Source organism: Palaemon carinicauda, chromosome 32 (assembly GCF_036898095.1).
Source record: "Palaemon carinicauda isolate YSFRI2023 chromosome 32, ASM3689809v2, whole genome shotgun sequence".
Classification (NCBI taxonomy): Eukaryota; Metazoa; Arthropoda; class Malacostraca; order Decapoda; family Palaemonidae; genus Palaemon; species Palaemon carinicauda.
The window spans coordinates 16,470,682-16,493,449 of record NC_090756.1 but is presented as its reverse complement, the minus strand read 5'-3'; the positions used below and the strand labels follow the sequence as shown (position 1 = coordinate 16,493,449).

Here is a 22,768-nt window from a genome sequence, read left to right as displayed (position 1 = left end):
GCAAGAGGGTTGGTCCAGGACTCCCCCACGTGCGAGGGCCTCCGTCGGAGTACCCCCGTCGCAGAACTCGACGACCACGGAGAGGGTTCGGCAGCGGAGGTATCGGCCTATCGGAGGGTAATAGGCCTCATCAGGAGCCACCACAGACTGGACGAGCCGGAGCCCTCCTCCGAAGAATCATGGCGCTCCAGTCTCAATAGACTAGTGGACGCCGCGGTCCAGCAGCGGCCCTCCTTGACTCTTCCTTTAGCGAGGGACATGAAGTTGGGTAGAGCCCATGTGGACAAGATCGTGGCCAACCACGCCGAGGCTCCCAAGAATCAGAGTGCTTCCAAACTACTCCAGGGCCTGAAGTCCCAGAGTAAGTTTTACCTCCCGGAGGGACAGCGAGCAGGCGCCTGTGCACTGGAGCCGGCAATCGCCGTGTTGGGGCAGGGAGCCTCAGAAGAGAGGGCGTCGACAGCTCCGATCTGCTTCTCTCCTTCGGAGGCGATCATGATGGAGGAGATCTCGAAGGACTTGGTCAACGTCTCCTCGTGGCTGGACTGATGGGCCTCCACCCTGGTGGGCGTCCAGTCCTCATACGATCTCACGGTACCAGAAACTCAGGCCTTACTCAAGGAACTTATCAGTTCGGGAGGTAAGGCCCTGAAGTTCCTTTCTTACCAGTCGCTAGCTATGGCCGCCAACTGGGTTCTGCGGAGGAGGGACACGTTCCTGAGTAAAATCACTAGGCGGCTTCCGGACAGAGGCCAGGTCTCTGAGAAGCCTGACCCTGTGGGACGACGCTATCTTTCCCCTGAAGGCAGCGGAGGAGTCAATTGAGAGGGTTAGGAAGATGAAGGACCCAAACGAGCCCAGACCCCACCCGGTCAGAAGGCCGGCGTACAGAAGGACCACCGCCGACATGCCTCTTCCTCCTCGGGCCTCTCCTAGCTACCCCAGGAGAGACAATTCTTCTACGGCCTGGTCCCAGTCATCTCAGCCCTCCCATAGGGGAGCAGCCTCGGCCCAAAACTACTATAGACCATCGTTCTCAGCGTCCAGAAGGGGACGTTCAGGCCGCACCTCAAGGAAAAGATAGGGATGGAGGCCCCCTACTCCTGCCGAAGCCTCAGGTGGGGGGATGCCTCAAACATTCTTGGCAAGCATGGGAAGACCACGGGGCGGACCCGTGGACCGTGACAGTACTGAAGGAAGGGTACAGGTTGCCCTTCCTAGCGGACCCCCTACCTCTGATGCCAGACCAGCAGGCGGAGTGGCTAGCCCTCAAGGACCCCTTGAAAAAGACAGCTCTGCAGGGAGAGGTCTCAGCAATGTTGGCAAAAGGGGCAATGGAACCTGTCCAGGACCCAGGTCCAGGGTTCTACAGCAGGCTGTTCCTGGTGGAGAAAGCGACAGGAGGGTGGAGACCGGTCATAGACCTCTCAGCCCTCAACAAGTTTGTTTGCAAGACCGACTTCAAAATGGACACACTGAAGTCGGTCTTGACGTCTTTGAGTGAAGGGGACTTCATGATGTCAGTAGGTCTCAAGGACGCCTACTTCCAAATTCCAGTTCATCCATCCAGTAGGAAGTACCCTCGGGTAAAATGGGGTACCCAAACGTTGTAGTTCAAGACCCTCTGCTTCGGGCTGTCCACAGCCCCCCAGGTTTTCACGATGGTCTGTCTGGGCACACAAAAAGGCATTCGCCTGATTCGGTACCTAGATGACTGGTTGTTACTTTCAGCTTCAGAGGAAGTACTGAAGGAGCAAGGCGTGAAGCTGCTGCGGTTCTGCAACGTTCTGGGGCTCACGATCAACCTAATGAAGTCCCAAGTGATACCCTCCACCAGGATGACCTACCTCGGAATGGTCCTGGATTCCCGGTTGGTGAGAGCCTTCCCCTCCTCGGAAAGGCTGGACAACTTAGACCAGGTCCTCCGCTCCTTCCTGACGGGCCAGCCCAGGAGGGCGAAGGACTGGCAGAGACTGGTAGGCCACCTTGTGTCGTTGGAAAAACTGGTCCCCCAGGGTAGGCTGAAGCTCAGGGAGGTCCAGTGGAACATGAAAGAGAGCTGGAACCAGACGGACTCCCCCCACAGGGTGGTCCCGGTGTTCCCGAAGACGAAACGGGTCCTAGAATGGTGGGGCTGCAGGACGAACACCCTCAAGGGGATGCCCTTTGCAGCCGACCCCCCGGAGATGCTCCTGTTCACGGACCCATCTCCTAGGGAAGTCAGCAAGAGGGAGCTGGACGGCCCAAGAGAAGACCCAGCACATAAACATGCTAGAGATGAGGGCAGTACGAAGGGCGTGCCAGGAGTTCGTCCACCTACTCCGGGGAAACGCTGTGGCTCTGATGTACGACACCGCCACGGTGGTAGCTTACATAAAGAAACAGGGCGTCCTAAGGTTGAAGGAGCTGTGCGTCCTCACGTTAAAACTTCTGGAGTGGGCCGAAGTGGAGCAGATCAGAATCTCAGCAAGGTTCATTCCGGGGAAATGGAACGTCCTCGCGGATGGCCTCAGCAGGATGGGGCAAGTGGTAGCGTTCGAATGGTTTCTGTAACCGGGAGTAACCAGAACCGTCATTCAAAAATGGGGTTCGCCGGTGATGGACCTCTTCGCAACGAGGTTGAACGCACGGCTCCCCGTGTTCTGTTCTCCTGTGCCAGACCCAGAAGCGGCGTTCGAGGACGCCTTCCAACATCCTTGGGACAATCTCGACGTGTATGCTTTTCCCCCCTGCGGGATGCTCAGGCAGGTCCTCAACAGAGTAAGAAGGACAGACAACCTGTGGATGACTTTGGTAGCGCCCTGGTGGCCGGAGAGAGAACGGTTCGTGGACCTAAGGGATCTAGCACAACAGCCGGCCTGGCCCCTTCCGGACAGGCCAGACCTTCTCCGGCAACTACACTTCCAAAGATTCCACGAGAATCCTCGGTCCCTTCGCCTTCACGGGTGGAGGTTATCGAGCGCCTCCTGAGGAGGGAAGGCTATTCGTCGAGTACAGCAACGAGGATGTTGGGCTATCTGAGACGGTCATCAGCAGCGGTCTACCAGGCTAGGTGGGCCACTTTTACCAAATGATGCACCGCTAGGGACATCAGGCCCCTGAAGGCCTCCATCCCGCAGATAGAGGACTTCCTAGTTTACCTCAGGGACGTGGTCAACATGTCCATCCCGGCCATCAAGGGAGTCCGGGCTGCTCTGGGCCAAGTTTTTCTCCTGAAGGGCATAGACCTGGGTAACTCCAGGCATATCTCAATGCTCATTAAAAGTTTCGAACAATCATGCCCCCCGCAAGCTGTGAAGGTGCCACAATGGGACGTGGCAAGGGTCCTGAAAATGTTATCCGAACCCCTGTTCGAGCCTCTGAAAGACATCGTGGACAGGGATCTCACTCTCAAGATGGTTTTTTTGCTGGCCTTAGCTTCAGCTAAACGGGTGGGCGAGATCCATGGTCTGTCCTACGAAGTGGCTCACTCGAAAGGTTGGCGGGAAGTCATGTTCAAGTTTGTCCCTTCCTTCGTAGCGAAGACCCAGAATCCTGCCGTGTGGGACCCCAGGTTTGAAGGGTTCTCAATTCCGGCAATCTCCCGGTCGGACGACTCGAAGGATTTTTGCGCCTGTGCCCCGTCAGGGCGTTGAGGAAATACTTGGAGAGGACAGCCAGACTCCGGCCCGAGATCAAAAGCCTTTTTGTTTCCATAGGCCTCGTGAAGAAGCCAGTCTCGAAAAACACCATCTCCTTCTGGCTGCGGCAGGTCATCATCAGGGCCTACAGTAAGGCAGGAATCCCCCTGCGGGGAAAGCCCAGGCCCCATGATTTAGGGGCCTTAGTACTACATTGGTTTTTTATTAGAATATGGCAGTGGGCCAGATCCTGAGGGCAGGCACCTGGGCAAACCAGTCTACTTCACTACACACTATTTGAAACTGTTCAAGAAAATCCGTGGACGGGTTCTCGATAGGTACCGTCGTTTCCGCGCTCCAAACGGTTTAAAGGTATAACCTCAGTGATAACCGCGGGTAACAAGCACAAGAGATACAGGGTCGTTCCTTAAACCACCTTGTACTTCCTTCCCCTTTTTCCGCTTCAAGTGGGCTCTGAGAGGGCCCTGAGCCGGAGACAAGTACCTCAACGGGGGGAAGACATGTCCCCTAGGATTTCTTGCACAGGTGAGTTTCTTAGACACAAAGATGGGTTTTTGCGTAGTTTCCTCTCGCTCGATTTTCTATGGGGTCAACACGACCTAGCCTCCTTTCTAGGTCTCTGTATATTCCTCAGTACGGTCTCAAGAACTGTTTAGGGCTATGACCACCTCCTAAAGTATAAGTCTCCCAAGAAAGTAGTTCGAGGTAAGTACTTCGTGTTGGAACAAATCACAAATTTTAAGTAATTTGTATTTTTCCTAACAGTACTTACCTCGAACTACTTTCGGGTAATGGCCCACCCTGCCTTCCCCGAGTGTCCCCTGGTATTCTTAGAGACCTTAGCTACCAAGAACTTCCTGGAGGTCGAGACCTGAGCAAGCACGCTCTCTGACCCGGGGTTAGCCTCAGGGCACGTATCACTCCGCCTGAGGTTACCCCTCATAGAAAATGGGTTTAGGGTAAACTACACAAAACTCTGGTCGGATGGGAAGATCCCAGATACTCCTAAGAAAGTAGTTCGAGGTAAGTACTGTTAAGAAAAATACAAATTACTTAAAATTTGTGATATTTGTTATTAATTTTAGAGAAACCAATTTAACACTAGTTTTTTTCAGATTATCTGTTGCATAGCCAGCAGCTTGCGTGATTATAATATTTTTTCACTTATGAACTCCTATGGTTAAAAATTGAACAGGATTGGAAGAAAAGATAATTTATTACAACTTATAACATACAACTCTATTATGATGTAATATAATTTTTTATTTTTCAGGTTCACTTCCCATCAATGACAGTCTTTGAGAACTTCCCTAATCTCAGAAAAGAAATGAAGAACATAGTGTCGGTGAATTTTTCGCCAAACAGCGGTTATTTGGCACTCGGAAATAATAGAGGAGCTGCGTCTCTATTCAGATTAATACATTTTCCAAGTTATTAGTTATATATATACATTGATGTATTTCTTAATTAACAATAAATTTTTATAAGAAGTTATTTTATCCATTTGAAATCTTTAAACAAATTATAAAAAATAAACTTAATTTCTTACAACCTATACTAAATAACTTTTCAAAAAACAGGTTATTTTCACAATACAAATATGGAATGCCAGTTTACTTGCATCAAATATTTTAAAACAAAACCTACAAATGAATCTATTAAAACATGATGTTTGTCTATCATGGAAGACATGCAAAAATATTAGGCCTATAACATTTCCACAAACAATTATTTTCTTTGGTAGGTTCAGCAATAATAAAAAAACAAAAAAATATGGTTAACACATGTAACATGAGGGCATTTGAAGTAAGCAGGTGTATTAGATAGAGAAAAATCAATATTTACTGTTAATAACCTCATGCATTGAAAATTCTAATTTTTACGTTTTACAAGATTTGCAAAAATACACGATAATATAAAATCATCTAGTGTTCCATACAATTGATAACATAGTTACATCAGTACATGGGTTTACAATAAACTGCACATCATAAGGCTCAGCACTACACAGTATTCTATAAGTTTTATTCCAGCTCTGACCAGATTGTGGAATGAACTTCCTAATCAAGCAGCTGAATCAGTGGCACTTGTAAATACTAAATAAAAAGAAAAAAATTAATCTAAAGAAATATTTGTACAACTTAATAACTTTCTGTTGCAACCATACCTAACAATAAGAATGCTCTTTCTAGTGCATCCATGTGGGGGACTTTGCTTAACCACTGATATGTACAGACTTTTATCTATCCCTCTGTAATACTTCTTTTCCTGCTCCAAAACTAATCTTAATTCTCCTCATTTGTCACTTCTATTCTTTCATAATACAACAATCCATATCACTATAGTTCGACCCCTAACAATAGCCTTCATAACATTCAATTTTCTACCTTTTTGTGGCTTCAATCAACACAATGTATTTACCTTTTATCTTACATCTTATAACATAGCTTCTACACTGGCTACAATGTGATGCTTCTGTAGCAAGGCAGTCATGATACCGTTTTCAAATGGAAAAAGCGGCGGCTTTCATCTAACGATAACTACTAAATAGTTTTCAATCTTCAGATACCTTTAGTACAACACTTGGTTAACAAGAAACTATATTTTTGGCCAGTAATACACTTAAATGTACAAATAATACCTTTTTCATAAATATAAAAATGGTGACTGATGTTCTAGACACCAATCCTTAGATAATATTGTCAGAATCTACTGTATTTTCAGTTTAAATATTTATTACATTATCTATTGCCCTAAAGCTTGTGTAATATTCACAAATTATATAAACTTAAAAAGGTTGATTCTGACAATAATAGGTTTAGTTTCAGGAATGTCATTACTATTATCTGAAACTTGAATCATATGAAAGTCTAACTTGGTAACTTGAGTTTATCAAATAGCTAAACTTTGAGTTTATCCATTACCTCAACTTTTATCGAATAGCTAGCTTGAGGTTATCGAACTGCTAAATGTGTTCATTAACACATGTAGAATTATAAAATATCAACATTACCAAAAAATCATATTAAGACCCAATATAGATCTCAATAAATATCAGCAAATAAATTTTCCCATGATACAACTGTACATACATATACCAAGGCACTTCCCCCAATTTTGGGGGGTAGCCGACATCAAACAAATGAAACAGAAAAGGGGACCTCTCCTCTCTACGTTCCTCCCAGCCTGACAAGGGACTCAACCGAGTTCGGCTGGTACTGCTAGATACAACCTTATCGAAATAAATGCTGCAGTACTTTGGTGGATAATGTGGGAGGGTGGGCTGTGGCATCCTAGCAGTACCAGCTGAACTCGGTTGAGTCCCTTGTTAGGCTGGGAGGAACGTAGAGAGTAGAGGTCCCCTTTTTTGTTTTGTTTCATTTGTTGATGTCGGCTACCCCCAAAAATTGGGGGAAGTGCCTTGGTATATGTATGTATGTACTTTGCATATTTTGCATCCTATGTCCAATTTTTTATTTCACTTACCCTATGCGAGTATGGAGAGAAGTATTATATCAAGCACCAATTATCAGAAGCACATCTGATGAAAACGCAGATGGGCAAGTGAAACGAAAAATTAAATCCTTTACTTTGAGTAACAAAGTTTTGAGTTAATATAAAAAATAAAACCTGTAGCTTATTGAAGTAACAAAGTTTTGAAAATAATTCTTATTTCATAAGAACTAATTCCAGTAAACTTTTAGCCAAAAAAATATGTAAAAGAGCCTTGACATGAAAATAACAGAGCATATGATCTTAGTAAACAACTTATGGTGCATACATGAACGTTGAGTTATAGCCACAAGCATTTCAACTTGAGAAAATGGTGGCTGCCTACCATATGTAAATGCACTTTATAAATTACCTATAACTAAATACTGTACAGTACATAGAAATAATATTTTTGTTACAAACTTGAGATTTGCTACTTAGGAATATTACTGTACAGAAAATGAAGTGTGTTTACTAAATTTTTCCTTAAAATAGCTTACAAAAGATACAGTACAGCAAAATATATTTTACTTAATGCTACCATACATTTTATTTATCAATAGTAAAAAAATATTTTCCATTCATCTCTTGCCTAAACTTTCCGTTGATGCTTTTTCACCTTTCTTGACCTCCACCCTTCTTTAGAATGAGAGCTAGGTGACGCCATATGCCTCGTTCTTTTGCCTTTGCTTGCAGCCTCTTCTGCTGCTTCTTCTCCGTTCTTCTGGCCATTTTGGTTTTCCGGGGCAATTTTTGAATCGTCGTCGTCATCGGTCTCTGTTGCAATACTGGCCTGAGATTCGAAAATGTTGGGGTTTGTTTTAAGAATTGACTTGGCAGCCTTCCCTTTCGTAGGTTCAGATCTCCGATCGCTTTCTCTGCTCGTCCGACGTAATCGACTGAATTCAGATTCCTTTGCAAAAGCTTCAGGACTCTGCAAATGCAAAACTAATTTAGGCTGCTCTGTGGCTGAAGGCTGAGAAATAACTGAAGAGTTGCAAGTTATTGCACTAAGATCTTGAGATTCATCTATAAAGGTAATATTGTTGATCACACCAGGTCTACCTGTAGGTGTACTAATGGCTCTTAATAATTCATCCCTGGTTTTTTTCAGTGCTTTTGCTTTTGGTGTTCCCTCAGTATTTCTAATAGGAGAATTGCCTCCGATCGGCCTTGGATCAACGTGAGTGTCGTTCTTCTCGGAAGTAGAATTTTCCAAGTTCTCTTCCTGAACAGATTCTTCATTCACCTCCTCATCAGCATCAGGTTTATCATTTTCAGAGGCCTTCCCTTTTTGAGGCGTTCCTCTTTCGCCATTCTCTTTCGAGATCTGGGCTGCTCCCACAGCATCTTGGGAACGCCTGGCTTCGGCTTCCATAGATTTCAAGTTGGAATCGCTATCTTGATTAAACGGCACTGGTGCAATGGAGCTTCTCCTTCTATTTACTATTGCCCTTGAATTCAAGATTGCCATCTTGTGCATTTTATGCTGTACAGCAACTGGGGTCTTGGGCGTCATCCCAGCTGTGTTTTTCTTGAGGGACGGCGACGTGCCCAAACTCACTGGTCTCTCAATAACATCTGCCCTCTCTTCGTCAGCATTGTCCTCATTCTTGTTTGACACCTCGGTGGTAGCTGCAGCTTCTTTTTCTGCCAATTTTCTCCTCATTTCTTCCTCCTCTCTCTCTTTTTCCTCTTGATCGAATCGCCTCAAGTCGAATTCAATCTCTTGCGCGAGCTGTTTGTCCCCTGCTAGTATTTCTTTGATCTGAAAGAGAGCAAACAATTTAGCACTAATGATTAAAAATGTTGCCATAGGGATTGAATGAATTTGATTTGGTGTTGGGTATGAGAAGGGTATTCATTAGCCAAAGGAAAGAAATGAAGCAAATATTGAAAATAGAGTACGGTTGAAAGACAAAAAGTTAGTGCGGCTGGATATCAAAGGGACACTGCGTAGAATATCAAGCACAGATCCTCAACTTACATGCACTTCACTTAAAAACATTCAGAGAAACAAATAAAACTCCAACTGAAATAATAAATCTCAGATTTTATAAAAATATTATAATGAAATACTCATAATTAAACTTAATTATGGTATATAATTTAATGCAGTAAGCAAGACTATATTGGCAATATGGAACGGGACTGAAAATCGTAGGCACGTGAGTTAGGTGAAGCCTAACCTACGGCAAAATTAGACTTACAAACAACTTGGACCATAAGCATGTAAGTTGATGACTTTTTGTATTGCATAAAGAGCAGTGACAACACCACCCCATTTCCCATAAGGGAAGACAGGAAATATTAATGTAAAACACTATTGCTTTTCTTTATTATGGTGTATCATCATTAACCTATCTATCTATATACCAAGGCACTTCCCCCAATTTTTGGGGGGTAGCCAGCATCAAAAAAATGAAAATGAATAAAAGGGGACCTTTCCTCTCTAAGCTCCTCCCAGCCTGACAAGGGACTCAACCGAGTTTGGCTGGTTCTGCTACGGTGCCAGAGCCCACCCTCCCCCGTTATCCACCATAGATGAAGCTTTATAAGCTGAATCCCTTACTGCTGCTACCTCCGCGGTCATCCAAGGCGACCGGGAGAAGCAGCAGGGCCTACCGGAACTGCGTCACAATCGCTCGCCATTTATTCCTATTTCTAGCACGCTCTCTTGCCTCTCTCACATCTATCCTCCTATCACCCAGAGCTTTCTTCACTCCATCCATCCACCCAAACCTTGGCCTTCCTCTTGTACTCCCATAAACTCTTGCATTCATCACCTTCTTTAGCAGACAGCCATTTTCCATTCTCTCAACATGACCAAACCACCTCATTATTATTATTATTACTAGCCAAGCTACAACCCTAGTTGGAAAAGCAAGATGCTATAAGCCCAAGGGCTCCAATAGGGAAAAATAGCCCAGTGAGGAAATAAGGAAATAAATAAATGATGAGAATAAATTACAATAAATCATTCTAAAAACAGTAATAACGTCAAAACAGATATGTCCTATATTAATTATTAACAACGTCAAAAACAGATATGTCATATATAAACTATAAAAAGACTCATGTCAGGCAGGTCAACATAAAAACATTTGCTCCAACTTTGAACTTTTGAAGTTCTACTGATTCAACTACCCGATTAGGAAGATCATACCACAACTTGGTAACAGCTGGAATAAAACTTCTAGAATACTGTGTAGTATTGAGCCTCATGATGGAGAATGCCTGGCTATTAGAATTAACTGCCTGCCTAATATTACGAACAGGATAGCTTTGTCCAGGGAGACCTGAATGTAAAGGATGGTCAGAGTTATGAAAAATCTTATGCAACATGCATAATGAACTAATTGAACGACGGTGCCAGAGATTAATATCTAGATCAGGAATAAGAAATTTAATAGACCGTAAGTTTCTGTCCAACAAATTAAGATGAGAATCAGCAGCTGAACACCAGACAGGAGAACAATACTCAAAACAAGGTAGAATGAAAGAATTAAAACACTTCTTCAGAATAGATTGATCACCGAAAATCTTGTAAAACTTTCTAAGCCAATTTTTTGTGCAATTGAAGAAGACACAGACCTAATGTGTTTCTCAAAAGTAAATTTGCTGTCAAGAATCACACCTCAAATCTTAAAAGAGTCATACAAATTTAAAGAAACATTATCAATACCGAGATCCGGATGTTGAGGAGCCACCGTCCTTGACCTACTTACAATCATACTTTGAGTTTTGTTAGCATTCAACTTCATACCCCATAATTTGCACCATGCATTAATTAAACAAGGGCCTCATGATTAACACGGTCAAAGGCAGCACTAAAATCAAGGCCAATCATATGAACTTCCTTACCACAACCAAAGGATTTCTGTACAGCATTGGAGATTGTAAGAAGGGCATCACATGCTCCAAAGCCTTTACAAAAACAAATTGCAAACTAGGGAATAGATGATTACCTTCAGCAAACCTATTAAGACGTTTTGCCAGAAGACGTTTTGCCAGAAGACGTTCAAAAACTTTAGATAATATGGGAGTTATGGAAATTGGGTGGTAATCAGTGGGACTTAAGCTACCACAAACACATTTACATAGAGAAGTAACATTGCCAATTCTCCAACAAGCGCTAAAAGCTCCTCTTCTTGCTAACTTGCGCAAAATAACAGATAACTTTGGAGCTAAGAAATCTGCGGTCCTTATGAAAAGCAAAGGAAAAATACCATTTGGGTCTACACCTCCATAAGCATCAAAGTCTATCAACAGAGCTTTAATCTCACGAGATCGAATAGCTACACTAGTTAGTTTAGCCTCAGGAAAACAGGAATGAGGAAGTTAAAGTTTTTCATTACTCTATTTACTGTCAAAACATCAGCCAAAAGGGTTGCCTTTTCCTTTGGACAGTGAGTGACTGAGCCATCTGGTTTAAGTAAAGGAGGAACTGTTGCATCTACACCAAAGAGTGCAGATTTAAGGGTAGACCACCATTTATGTTCCCGAGTTGTACCAGAAAGGGTTTCTTTTATGGTTAAATTGTACTCCTTTTCAGTTGGGGCATAAACTCTGAGCAAAAGCTCGAAGCTGAGTATAGTTGTTCCAGCTCAAATCTGATCTGTTACCCTTCCAAAGATGATAGGCCTCCTGCTTCTCCAAATAAGCACGTGTACAATCATCATTGAACCAAGGTTTGTCCTTCACTCGGTACCTTAGCACACAAGAAGGGATACACCTATCAATTATGTTGACTAGATTCTCATTTAAAGGGACAACAGGATCTACACTACTATATAATTGTGACCAATTCAAGCACAAAAGATCATGCAAAATCCCATTCCAGTCTGCTTGGGATTTCAAATAAATTTTACAAGAGTATGATACATCAGGGACAGGCTGCTCAGTCTTCACTACTAATGAAATCAAGGCATGATCAGATGTCCCGACTGGAGAACCAACCCTACTAGTTATAACGCCAGAGGAGTCAGTGTATACGAGGTCCAAGCAATTACCAGACCTGTGAGTAGCTTCATTTATGATTTGTTCACAGCCTGATTCAGAGGCAAAGTCTAAAGCTCTTAAGCCCTGGCAATCGGTAGGAGAGAAAGAACTTAACCACTCCCTCTGGTGAGCATTAAAATCACCAACAAAGACAAAAGAAGCCTTTCTATCATCTTCTTGTATCTTAGCCATAATGGTAAGAAGACAATCAAAGATAGAATCATCCATGTCTGGATTCCGGTAGATCGAACACAAATAAAAGTTGTTGTGCCTGCCACAAACTTTTATTACCTGAATCTCATGACATCTACATTGATAGCACGACTTATGAGAAGCAGGGTACTTGGTCCTAATATACACCGCCATTCCCCTGGCCCTAGGGATGGCATCACGTTTCAACATTATTGGCTTCTTAAAACCAGTTAAAAGGAACTCAGATGAGTGAATGCCTCATATTAGAAACCAAAGTTTCAGAGCACAAAAGAATATCATACTGTCTGGACGCAACTGTAAGGTCTTGGATATTTGCATGAAGACCACAAATATTTCAATACAGAAGACGACATTGACAAAATCTAGGACGTACTGGTCCTGGATTTCGCTCAATGTCTCCAGACAGCTTAAGAATTAATAGAAATAAAAAAGACACATCATATTTAAAAACTAGATTAACAAGAATTATAACAAAAACAATATGTACAGAATTATAAATAGTGATTGATGAAACCCACAGACTATAGTAAAAAGTCGGAAAAACTGGTCAACATGGAGGAGCCGATACACCATGCAAGGTGAGATACCCTCCAGGATAGCCACTTCAACTGAAGAGAGGACAGTAAGGATGGTTTTGAGAAGAAAAGGAATCAGAAAAGGAAAAGACAACCTCTTGATAAACCACCAGGCATCCATGGCCCTTCTATTAAGCCTGCCCAATACACCACTTCAACACATTCATATCCACTCTAACTGCTAAATAATTTCTTACACCCTTTCTCACCCTCACTACTTCGTTCATAACCCTATCTACTCGAGATGCACCAGCCATACTCCTCAGACACTTCATCTCAAACACATTCAATTTCTGTCTCTCCGTCACTTTCATTCCTCACAACTCCAATCCATACATCACAGTTGGTACAATCACTTTCTCACATAGAACGCTCTTTACATTCATGCCTAACCCTTTATTCTTTACCACTCCCTTTACTGCCCCCAACACTTTGCATCCTTCATTCACTCTCTGACATACATCTACTTCCACTCCACCATTTGCTACAACAACAGACCCCAAGTATTTAAACTGATCCACCTCTTCAATTAACTCTCTATTCAACATGATATTCAATCTCGCACCACCTTCCCTTCTCGTACATATCATAACCTTACTCTTACCAACATTAACTCTCAACTTCCTTCTCTCACATACCCTTTCAAATTCTGTAACTAATCGGTCAAGCTTCTCTTCCGCGTCTGCAACCAGTACAGTATCATCTGAAAACAACAGCTGATTTACCTCCCATTCATGATCATTCTCATCTATCAGTTTCAATCCTCGTCCAAGCACTCGAGTATTCACCACTCCATCAACATACAAGTTGAACAACCATGCCGACAATACACATCCCTGTCTCAGCCCCACTCTCCCTGAAAATCAATCGCTCACTTCATTTCCCATCCTAACACACGCTTTACTACCTTTGTAGAAATTTTCACTGCTTGCAAAAACCTTCCACCAACTCCATATAACCTCATCACATTCCACATTGCTTCCCTATCAACTCTTATCATACGCTTTCTCCAGATCCATAAATGCAACATACACCTCCTTACCTTTTGCTAAATATTTCTCGCATATCTGCCTTACTGTAAAAATCTGATTCATACATCTCCTACCTCTTCTAAAACCACCCTTTACTTCTAGGATTGCATCATTAACCTGAATTACTAAAAACTGAAAATTCAGGAAATACATAGTTTACAACAAAAGAAAATTGTCAATTCCTTACATAGATCAAGGAAATTATTTGGATACACAAAATTTATAACAAGAAACTTATATAACCAGTAAGCATCAATTAGTTCCAATCAATTTACTGGCATTTAACAATCACACACATGAAAAAATTTGGCACTCAAATCTCCAAGACGTTTTTGCATGGCAATTTTACTTTACTCATATTAGCACAAAATCTATAAGAGGTACGAATTTCCAACTTTTTTCATTATATACCTGAATAAATTTACTTTCTTTTGATATGTATAATTTACATTTTTGGTCTTAGGATTCTGTGTAGTCCACAAGGACTCTCCTGTTAAAGATTAAAAGAGAACAATACAAATTAAAATACCAAAGAAAAACTGTGTTCCCAGTGTTTCAATGGGCAAAGCATGAACTTGCTGTGAATAAGGGAGACCGATGAGTTCAAGTGCTAAACCCATCACAAAACCTCCAATCCTGAAATTTGTCTGACAACTGATGACAAACCGAATACTAATACTGGAGACAGTACAACCTATACATTTTGTTTGCACCCAGCAATCATCTACCTTATCATCACCTATATGAAATTACTTTTAAGTTACGTGACAGTTAATTAAGTTCTGATTTGGATATCAATTATTCTTGGTGATAGGGTCAACGTAATAGAGTTGTTTATCACTGGTCAAGAGTGCTTAAGGTTGTTTGTTTAGAATTATTAAAGTGGCACATAACTTTTCATTCCTGGCGTTCACGATAGCATAGAAAGTGTAAGTTTTAGTATCATCACATTTCCTCTTATTTATGAAACTTTTGTCTCGCTTTCAATTTGTGAGCCTAATCCAAAGTCTTGATCTTTCGAGTTAGCTTTTAAGACAACGTAGCACCGAGCTGTTTTACGGTTACCGGTGTATGATGTCATTATATCTCCAAAAAGACCCTCGCTGCTGCCATATCTACCAGCATGCCCCTGTACTTCAACCTCTGCTAGGGTATGAGATTTGACTTCTACCAGTTTAACATAATCTCCAGATCGTGACAAAATGTGGGAAGCCAACCTCGATCTTGTAACAACTGCCCCACGGAAGAAGCCACGGTCATCCAATCATCGAGACATATCAACAGATGTATCCCTAGCGAGAGGGACCAAGCTGCTACTAAAGTAAACACTCAAGTGAACACCTGAGGAGTTCAAAGCCCCGGTTGTAAACTGGTACAACGTACTGAAGAAGCTGACGTACTTTTGAGAAGACTGATGCACAGATACTTGAAAGTATGCATCCTTCAGATCCACTAAAGGCACGATGTCTCCTGTGATGGAACTCGGCACGGAATGTACGGTGCTATCTCCATCCAGAACTTTGTTTCATGGCCAAACTTGTTCAGTGGAGAGGTCGCTGACTGATCTCCAGCCCTCAGTTGAGTTTTCAACCAGGAAGGATCAACTCTAGAAGGCCGGAGACTAGTCTTGAATGATTAAAAGTGTTCTCTAATATCCCCTTCCACCTGTGACCACAAGGCCAGCCCTGGGCTTTCGGTGATGTTGGAGGATCAGATGAGAAAATCATTGGTATGTGCTGGGATGGGCGACGGTTCAGAAAAGGTAGTAAGTAACCGTCCTGAAGGACACTCACTACCCAAGGCTTGGCCCCGTTTCTCTGCCAAGTTGCTCAATGACAAGGCAGGCATCACTTACTCTCAGCAGCAGGAGAGGAGGGAACACTAACCAAAGTGTTTCCACCTCTCTCTCCCTTCTTCCTGCCTGCCCCATTTCTTGGAAGGACCAGGTTGGGCAGCCTGAAAGGGTTGTGCATGCACAGGCTCCTTTTGTGGTGAGGTTACGATAGTCCTAAGTATGGCATAGGAAAGGGCCTGAAGGCCTTCCTTGCAACCAATCCCAGAGGCATGGCCCTACACCAGGGTTTGGCCACAAATCCCTTCGCAAGGCCAGGGCTTGCACTCATTTCCTGTCCTTTTTTACCACATATGTCAATCAATCTAAACAGTTCCAGCTCTGCTAAAACCATTTCCATATTTTAATGGACAAAAGGTTTGTTATTATTGTTAAAAGGAAATGAGATTCCCCAGCACAATGAGTTAAGCTCAACTACTGAGCTAGGCCAAAAGGTTTGTATATGCATAGGAACAGATATAAATGTTTCGCAACAGAAATTTTACTGACAATACTTTAATCCCGAAAACACAATGTAATAAATGCTAACTCACCTCATTTTTATAATCCTTCATAAGTTCCTTGAAGTAGAGAAGAAGGTGTTTCATTAGGGGTGATCTATGCTCCTCTAATTTATGTTTGACAGCAATTAGAATTGGAACAACATTCTCTATTACGTTGCGCTTCACTACCTGTAGGAATGGATGGGACGAAGATTAATACGTAATTTAGTTTAGGAAAACCACAGTATTCAAATTCTCACAGTACAAACCACGAGAATCTATCCCTAAATGAAATACCATTTGGAAAAAGCCACAGATAACACTGCTAAGGTTATGATTTCATGTACTGTACCATGTCTTGTTAGATATTTAAAAAACACGAGATACATCTTTAACATAAATTTTAGATGAATTGAACAGTCAAATCTAATAAAACAAGGCTTTTTCCTTTATACAAGCCAATTTCTTCTACAAGTAAATACTTAATATTCATGATTCAAAAGAACCTCTGCTTATGGCAGTACTAAACATACACCTCATGGTTCCTGGGCCACTTAAATAGACTATGTATAATTTTCGTGCAGTCTAGTCAATTACCTACAATATGTACGGAGGGTTGAGAGACAGAAATCCCAATTGATTACTAATAATGTATGGTGCTTTTGACAGAATCCTGTTTTGAAACAATTATATTCTTTCCAGTAAACCAACTACAGTACTCATAATTTATCAGAATCCCAATTCAAATAGGAAGAATCAAGCCACAGACTTCCTGAATTAGAAGATCCATCCACAAGTTCTAAAGTTTGACATAAACAGCAAAACAATTAAAGGAGTTTTTACAATTGTAAGAACAGACTTAATAAAAATCTCTCTATCTACCATGACCCTTCGCCTAATTTTTGGGGGTAGCCAACAAGAAAATGAGAAACAAAAGGAGATTTTGTTCTCATCTCCCCTACAGCCACTACCTCATCAGTCAACAAGGTGATCTGAGGTAACCGCAGGATCTATCGGAACTGCGTCACAATCGCTAGCCGTTCATTCCTATTTCTAGCACGTTCTTTTACCTCTCTCACATCTATCCTCCTGTCACACAGGGCTTTCTTAATTCCATCCATCCACTCAAAGCTTGGCCTTCCTCTTGAAATTCTTCCATCAACTCTTGCATTCATCACTTTCTTCAGCAGATGACCATTTTCCATCCTCTCTACATGGCCAAACCACCTCAACATATTAATATCCCTTCTAGCTGCTAGATTATTTCTCTCACACATTCTCACCCTCACCACTTTATTCCTGATAAAATATAATAATCATATCAAAACTAAAAGAATAAATGGAATATAGAGAACACCTCCAACTAGAGTCTTCAAGAGCTATTATCGAATATCATTGAATGCCAAGGATGTTTTTCATCAAACATGTTTGAACTTTGTCATTGTCGAACTATGTTGAATGTTACAGAATGTCACTGAACCTAGTCGAACAATGTAGTTGAACGTCATCGATTCTCAACATTTCAACCAAATTGGATTTATGAATTTGATCCAGACATCCTGGGATGGATGCTATTCAATACCTACCTAGATATATCAATAAAGGAAAGAGAGAGAAGTTATTCTATTTGGTTACACTATAATTGGGACACTCAAAAAGTAGGATTGAGGTTAAAATGATAACAAAAACTGCTAGTCTTCTACTGACGTAAGAACTAAAAACCTCACAGCGAAAGGTTACAATGAGTCAAGAACCAGGGTACCCAAGTGTCAGGCAGTAAATAATTTTCTTTTTAAAATGTGGGAGAATTATAATCAAAGGATGTATAAAAAATAATTACAGCTAAATTAATAAAAAAAATTTGTATAATTAGTGACAATATTGCACTAAAAATAGACTTGACCTGGGTGAACTAATTTCTTTCAGAACTTTCTTTTTCTGTAATCAAGTGCGACATTCTTGACAGTGACCTTATTCAGCACCTTCACTTCTGTCAATATCTTCTTAATTCATTTCATAACTTTCCAACACCTTTGGTGGACACTACCATCCAATGCAGTATGGAACTAAATGAATAAAAAGGGTGAATGCAATTTTATCATTACACAATCAATCAATACTGTAAAGTAAAAAATAAATCTTATAAAAAAAATAGATTTGAAAGTAATTTGTTTTTATCCTAATGATACAAACCTTGGGCAATTAATAAGGATTATATTTTCAGCAAAACTGGAAGACTAGCCATAAGACTTTAAGCGAGGGTTAACTACCCCATCGCTAGTTAGCGAGGGTGTAGCTGGCTACCCGGCTCACACACACCTGTGTTGTCTCGTCACTTTTGATTGCAGGCAGGACTTACCGGGGGACAGGTGCTGGTGGGCCAATTTGTATAAATAGCTTAAGGTTTGTATCGTTAGGAAAAATACAAATAACTTCAAATTTGTCATTTGTTCCGACACTAAATACAACCCCCGTTCGCTATTCTTAGGGATGATTCACCCATTAGGAGTATGGAAGTCCTAACCAACTGGCTGATATTTTGACCCGGGTTTTCCCGTACGTGTTTCGCATGTAACAGGGAAAAACCCTGACACCTCGCTAAATTCCATGCACACGGTTAGCGGCCTGAGGAATCTGTATGATAGTCTGATACTAGCAACGTGACTGTCTAGGTAAGAATTTCCAGAAACATGGGAATCTTTTGAATCAACCATAGACATTACACAATCCCAACTCGCCACGGGGTATAGGGATGCAACAAGTATTATTTCTATACTAGGTTAAAAAAGGGAAATTATTTCCCCTGTTACCTGGCACAATGGTTCGTAAGGAGCACCCTTCAGGGACTGAAGGACACGAACCACGTTCCACTGGGGTAGTAACTTTTGACTGAGTATAGGTAATACTGACTCTCCGTATGAGGAGAGACAACTCAAACAAAGAGGAAATATAAACTTCTTTCATCCTAAAGGCAAGACTCAAGGCTGAGCGATAGCCGTTCACCTGTAGGTAAACGAGGAACTCCGCTATTGTTGGAATAGTGGCATCGAGAAGAGGAATACCCCTTCCATGACACCAACCACAAAAGACAGTCCACTTGGCCTGGTAGACTGACCCTGAAGATCTTCGCAGTTATCCAGACAAAAGTTTAAGGGAAGCTATGGCTTTGAGGAAGATATCACGTGTGGCTGTTTGAGCATATCATGTTGTGGAGTGACCTCTCTATGGACCTCCGTCAGGAGCTGAAAAAGTTCTGGGATCCATTCAACATGATGCCAAAGCGGAACTATAAGGGTCATTGATAAGTTCTTGGAACTCTGGTCTTGAGTAGTCTTCTCATCATACAGAATGGGGGAAAGGCATAGATGTCGATGTCGTTCCACCATTGTAGGAATGCTTCTTGCCAGAGCCTGAGGATCTGGAACTGGGGAGCAGTATAGCGGGAACCTGTTGTTCTGGGACGTCACAAACAGATCCACAGTCGAGGAACCCCACAAAGTCAGGACTTTGTTGGCTACTAGATGATTCAAAGACAACATGGAGCCTACTATCTGAGTCGCTCTGCTCAGTTTGTCAGAGAGCACATTTTGCTTCCTTGGAATGAAGCGGTCTGCAAAAAGGTGCTGCCTTGCATGATTATGTAAGCCACTACCGTGGTGTTGTTGCTCATCACCACCACAGAATGACCAGCCAGGAACTGCTGGAACTGTTGGAGGGCTAGAAAGGCTTACTTTGTCTTGAGATTGAATGAACAGGAAATGATATCCTAAACAAAGTACAGAGACTATCCAGGGATTGGCTGCGGGCTGCAGCCACCTCTGCCAGCGGCACTGCAGGCATCCATCCACTAGTGGGAGGATGGCCCATCCTAGCGGGAGCGGCCTCGGCTACTTCTTACTCCACGGGTGGATTTGGAGCCCTTCTGATCTTTGGCAGGAAAGGGCTTCTTCGACACTTTCTTCAAAGGACGTGCTGGCTTACTTGTCGGCAGCTTGGTCACCTGCCGCTTCTTCTGAGGAGGCGCTGTTCCGCAGGACCTAGATGTCATGGTTCTATGGAGAAAGTCCTGGTTGGACTTCCTCGTGCACTCTGCCGCTCGCTTGATATTTTCCAACCTGAAAAGAGCCCTTAAGTGTTGAGTTCCTCAGCCTGGTCACTTAATGATGGAACCTTCCAATCACCAAGTCCCTTCCCCTGAGTATGGCATTTTCCCACAAGTTGACCATCTGGTGGTTGAGAAGAGGAACATCTCCGTTGAGTTCCTCGTAGAGTCCTTGGACCAATCCTTGGTTCTGATGAGGTGTCCTACTGACCCTAACCATAAGTCCAGCCACGAAGTAGCTTCTCTGCTGTACGAAAGGAGGTACTAGGAGCTTCGAGGCGGATCCTACTTGGAGTGAGCAGGCTATCTGTGCAAACGTCTTCTTCCTGGCACCCTTTAAATCCTTGGACCAGGGCAAAGCTGCACTGACCTTGGGAGGGGGGGTTGAGTGCCATAAATTTGGTCGAGGATGGTGTCCATGCCCTCCTAAGGAGAAACCACAGGGTCTTCCAAACTGATGAAGGCACTCATGCAGGCCAAGACCTGCCAGAAAGCATACTCGGACTCCTGCTCAGCTTCCGTGTATCTGGGACTAGCAGTCTTTGGCAGATAATTCCTTAGTCTAAGCGTCAGGGTCGTCATCCACCCATATGATCTCGGGGTGGGTCGTAGTCGTCATCTGGGTTGGCCAAAGGAACGTCTCTTGATGACGTGCCTGCTGCTGCTGGGAAGGTCCTGCGAGTCCTCTCCTGGATCTGTCGTCTGGCCGCGGTGTTCTTGCTTCCCGTCCGGGGAGGAAGGAATTCCTCAAGGAGTGATTATCTGGAGGACTCCTTCTGCCTGCTGGAAACCCGACCTTCTCGAGGGGAAGGGGCAGGCGAGGGTTGTTCCACTTCCTTAGAGATGGGCCGTAGTTCTGGGGGAACCACTTCTACTGGCGACAGATGATAGTTGGTCGTTAGTGATATCTCTTTAGGAGATCGCGAGCCCCGGCTTCTATGGGGATGGAGTATCTCTCAGAGGAGGAGTTGGCTTCCTCATCCTCCTCCTCCTCTTGGTGGTGAGCATCGGTGTCATCATCACCTGCGAGAAGTCCTGTTGTACAGGACATGCCACTCCCGCAGCTCTACTCATCTTCTTGATTGGAGATACGTACAGCATATCCGTGGTTCCGGTTCTCTGGATGGGGACGGCAACAAGACACTATCTGTGGTCAGATGGAGGAAAGGAGATGCTGGAAGAAACCGACCTTACCAACGGGATTTTTGTGATATTTGCTACCGCCGGCTGTTGAGCAGTAAAGTCTGTTCCTGAATCAGCCCGACTCACCACCTTCACCAAGGCGTCAAACCACGAAGAGTCCCTCCCAAATGACGGAGAGGCGGGGGTCTCGCTGAGGAGGCTGTATGATGGAGACTACCTCCTTGGCGATCATGACTTCAGCACCTGAATAAGAGGCGAGTAAGGTTGCTTATGTGGATGTATAGGTACTGGCATTGCCTCTCGCTCAGGATTGGAAGAGCAAGTTGGAGACCGGATGGTAGTAGACACCTGAACCCTTCCTGCATTCTTCCGCATGGCTGGTACTATCGCAGGGCTTAACTGTATCTGTGAAGGAAGGTGACACGTCGGCTGGATGGTCAGTGCATCGTTGCTTGTTGCAGGAAGGTTGTGAACAGGAGAAATGATGCATGCAGGGTCTGGACGAGCAGGATTAGAGGAAACTCTGGGTGAGCGTGCTTCAAGCGCAGGGGCAGAATCTCTTGTCGGTGGTCTGGAAGGAGGCTCGTCCTGGTCAAGCGGCGAACGATCACACACACAGCATGGTGGTCAAACGTGGACTGTAGGGAACGAGCAGGCTGCTGGACATGCAGGGGACGAGCAGACTGATGGCGATCAGGTGACGAGCAGCTCGTTGGCGAGTTTTCGTGTGAAGGGTCACATTCTCGACGAAAATGGTCTTGCGAGCGAGTATGGACGCGTGAATGACTCTGATGAGCAAGCAAGTAGTCCTTAGATGTGGCATGACAAGATGAGTGGCGATCACACGCTGTCGAGTATCTGAAATGCTGGCGAGGTCAAGGAGAAGCTCATTGAACTCTGGAATCGTCGTAGTAGTGCTTCCTCCTCTAGGGCGAGGACGAACGTCTCCACAACTCAGGAGAAGCACAGTCTTCAGAGGCAGGCAACAGCTGAGGACTTGAGACCGATTGATCATTGCAGGCGATAGACTCGGGAGACTTCTCAGGGACGAGAACCTCAACATCCCTGTGTGTAGGATCTTCTACCTCCGAGTACACTTCCTCTAGGCGCCCAGTTGTAGAAGTTCCAGCAAGCTCTTCTTTGATGGCGAACCAGCAATACACAGTGAAGGCCAACCTGTAAAATATCATCATAAGAGAATGCTCCCCTCCAGGGGAAGGGCAGCGCTGTTCCTCT

The 22,768-nt window shown here is 43.5% G+C and overlaps 2 protein-coding genes across 2 annotated transcripts in view; one reads left to right on the top strand and one right to left on the bottom strand.

Moving 5' to 3' along the window:
* wcd (U3 small nucleolar RNA-associated protein 18 homolog wicked) overlaps positions 1–5,135 on the top strand; it is an 81,647-nt gene extending 76,512 nt beyond the window's left edge. The window contains exon 11 of the mRNA XM_068356087.1: positions 4,915–5,135. Coding sequence (XP_068212188.1) covers positions 4,915–5,079 — 165 coding nt within the window. The 3' untranslated portion in view covers positions 5,080–5,135. The remainder of the gene's footprint in view (positions 1–4,914) is intronic.
* A 1,390-nt stretch (positions 5,136–6,525) lies between these two features.
* Positions 6,526–22,768, bottom strand: part of Cap-D3 (Chromosome associated protein D3) — a 64,157-nt gene continuing 47,914 nt past the window's right edge. The window contains exons 13-14 of the mRNA XM_068356086.1: positions 16,339–16,476; positions 6,526–8,901 (exon numbers count right to left, since the gene is read on the bottom strand). Of these exons, the coding sequence (XP_068212187.1) occupies positions 7,726–8,901; positions 16,339–16,476 (1,314 nt within the window). The 3' untranslated portion in view covers positions 6,526–7,725. The remainder of the gene's footprint in view (positions 8,902–16,338; positions 16,477–22,768) is intronic.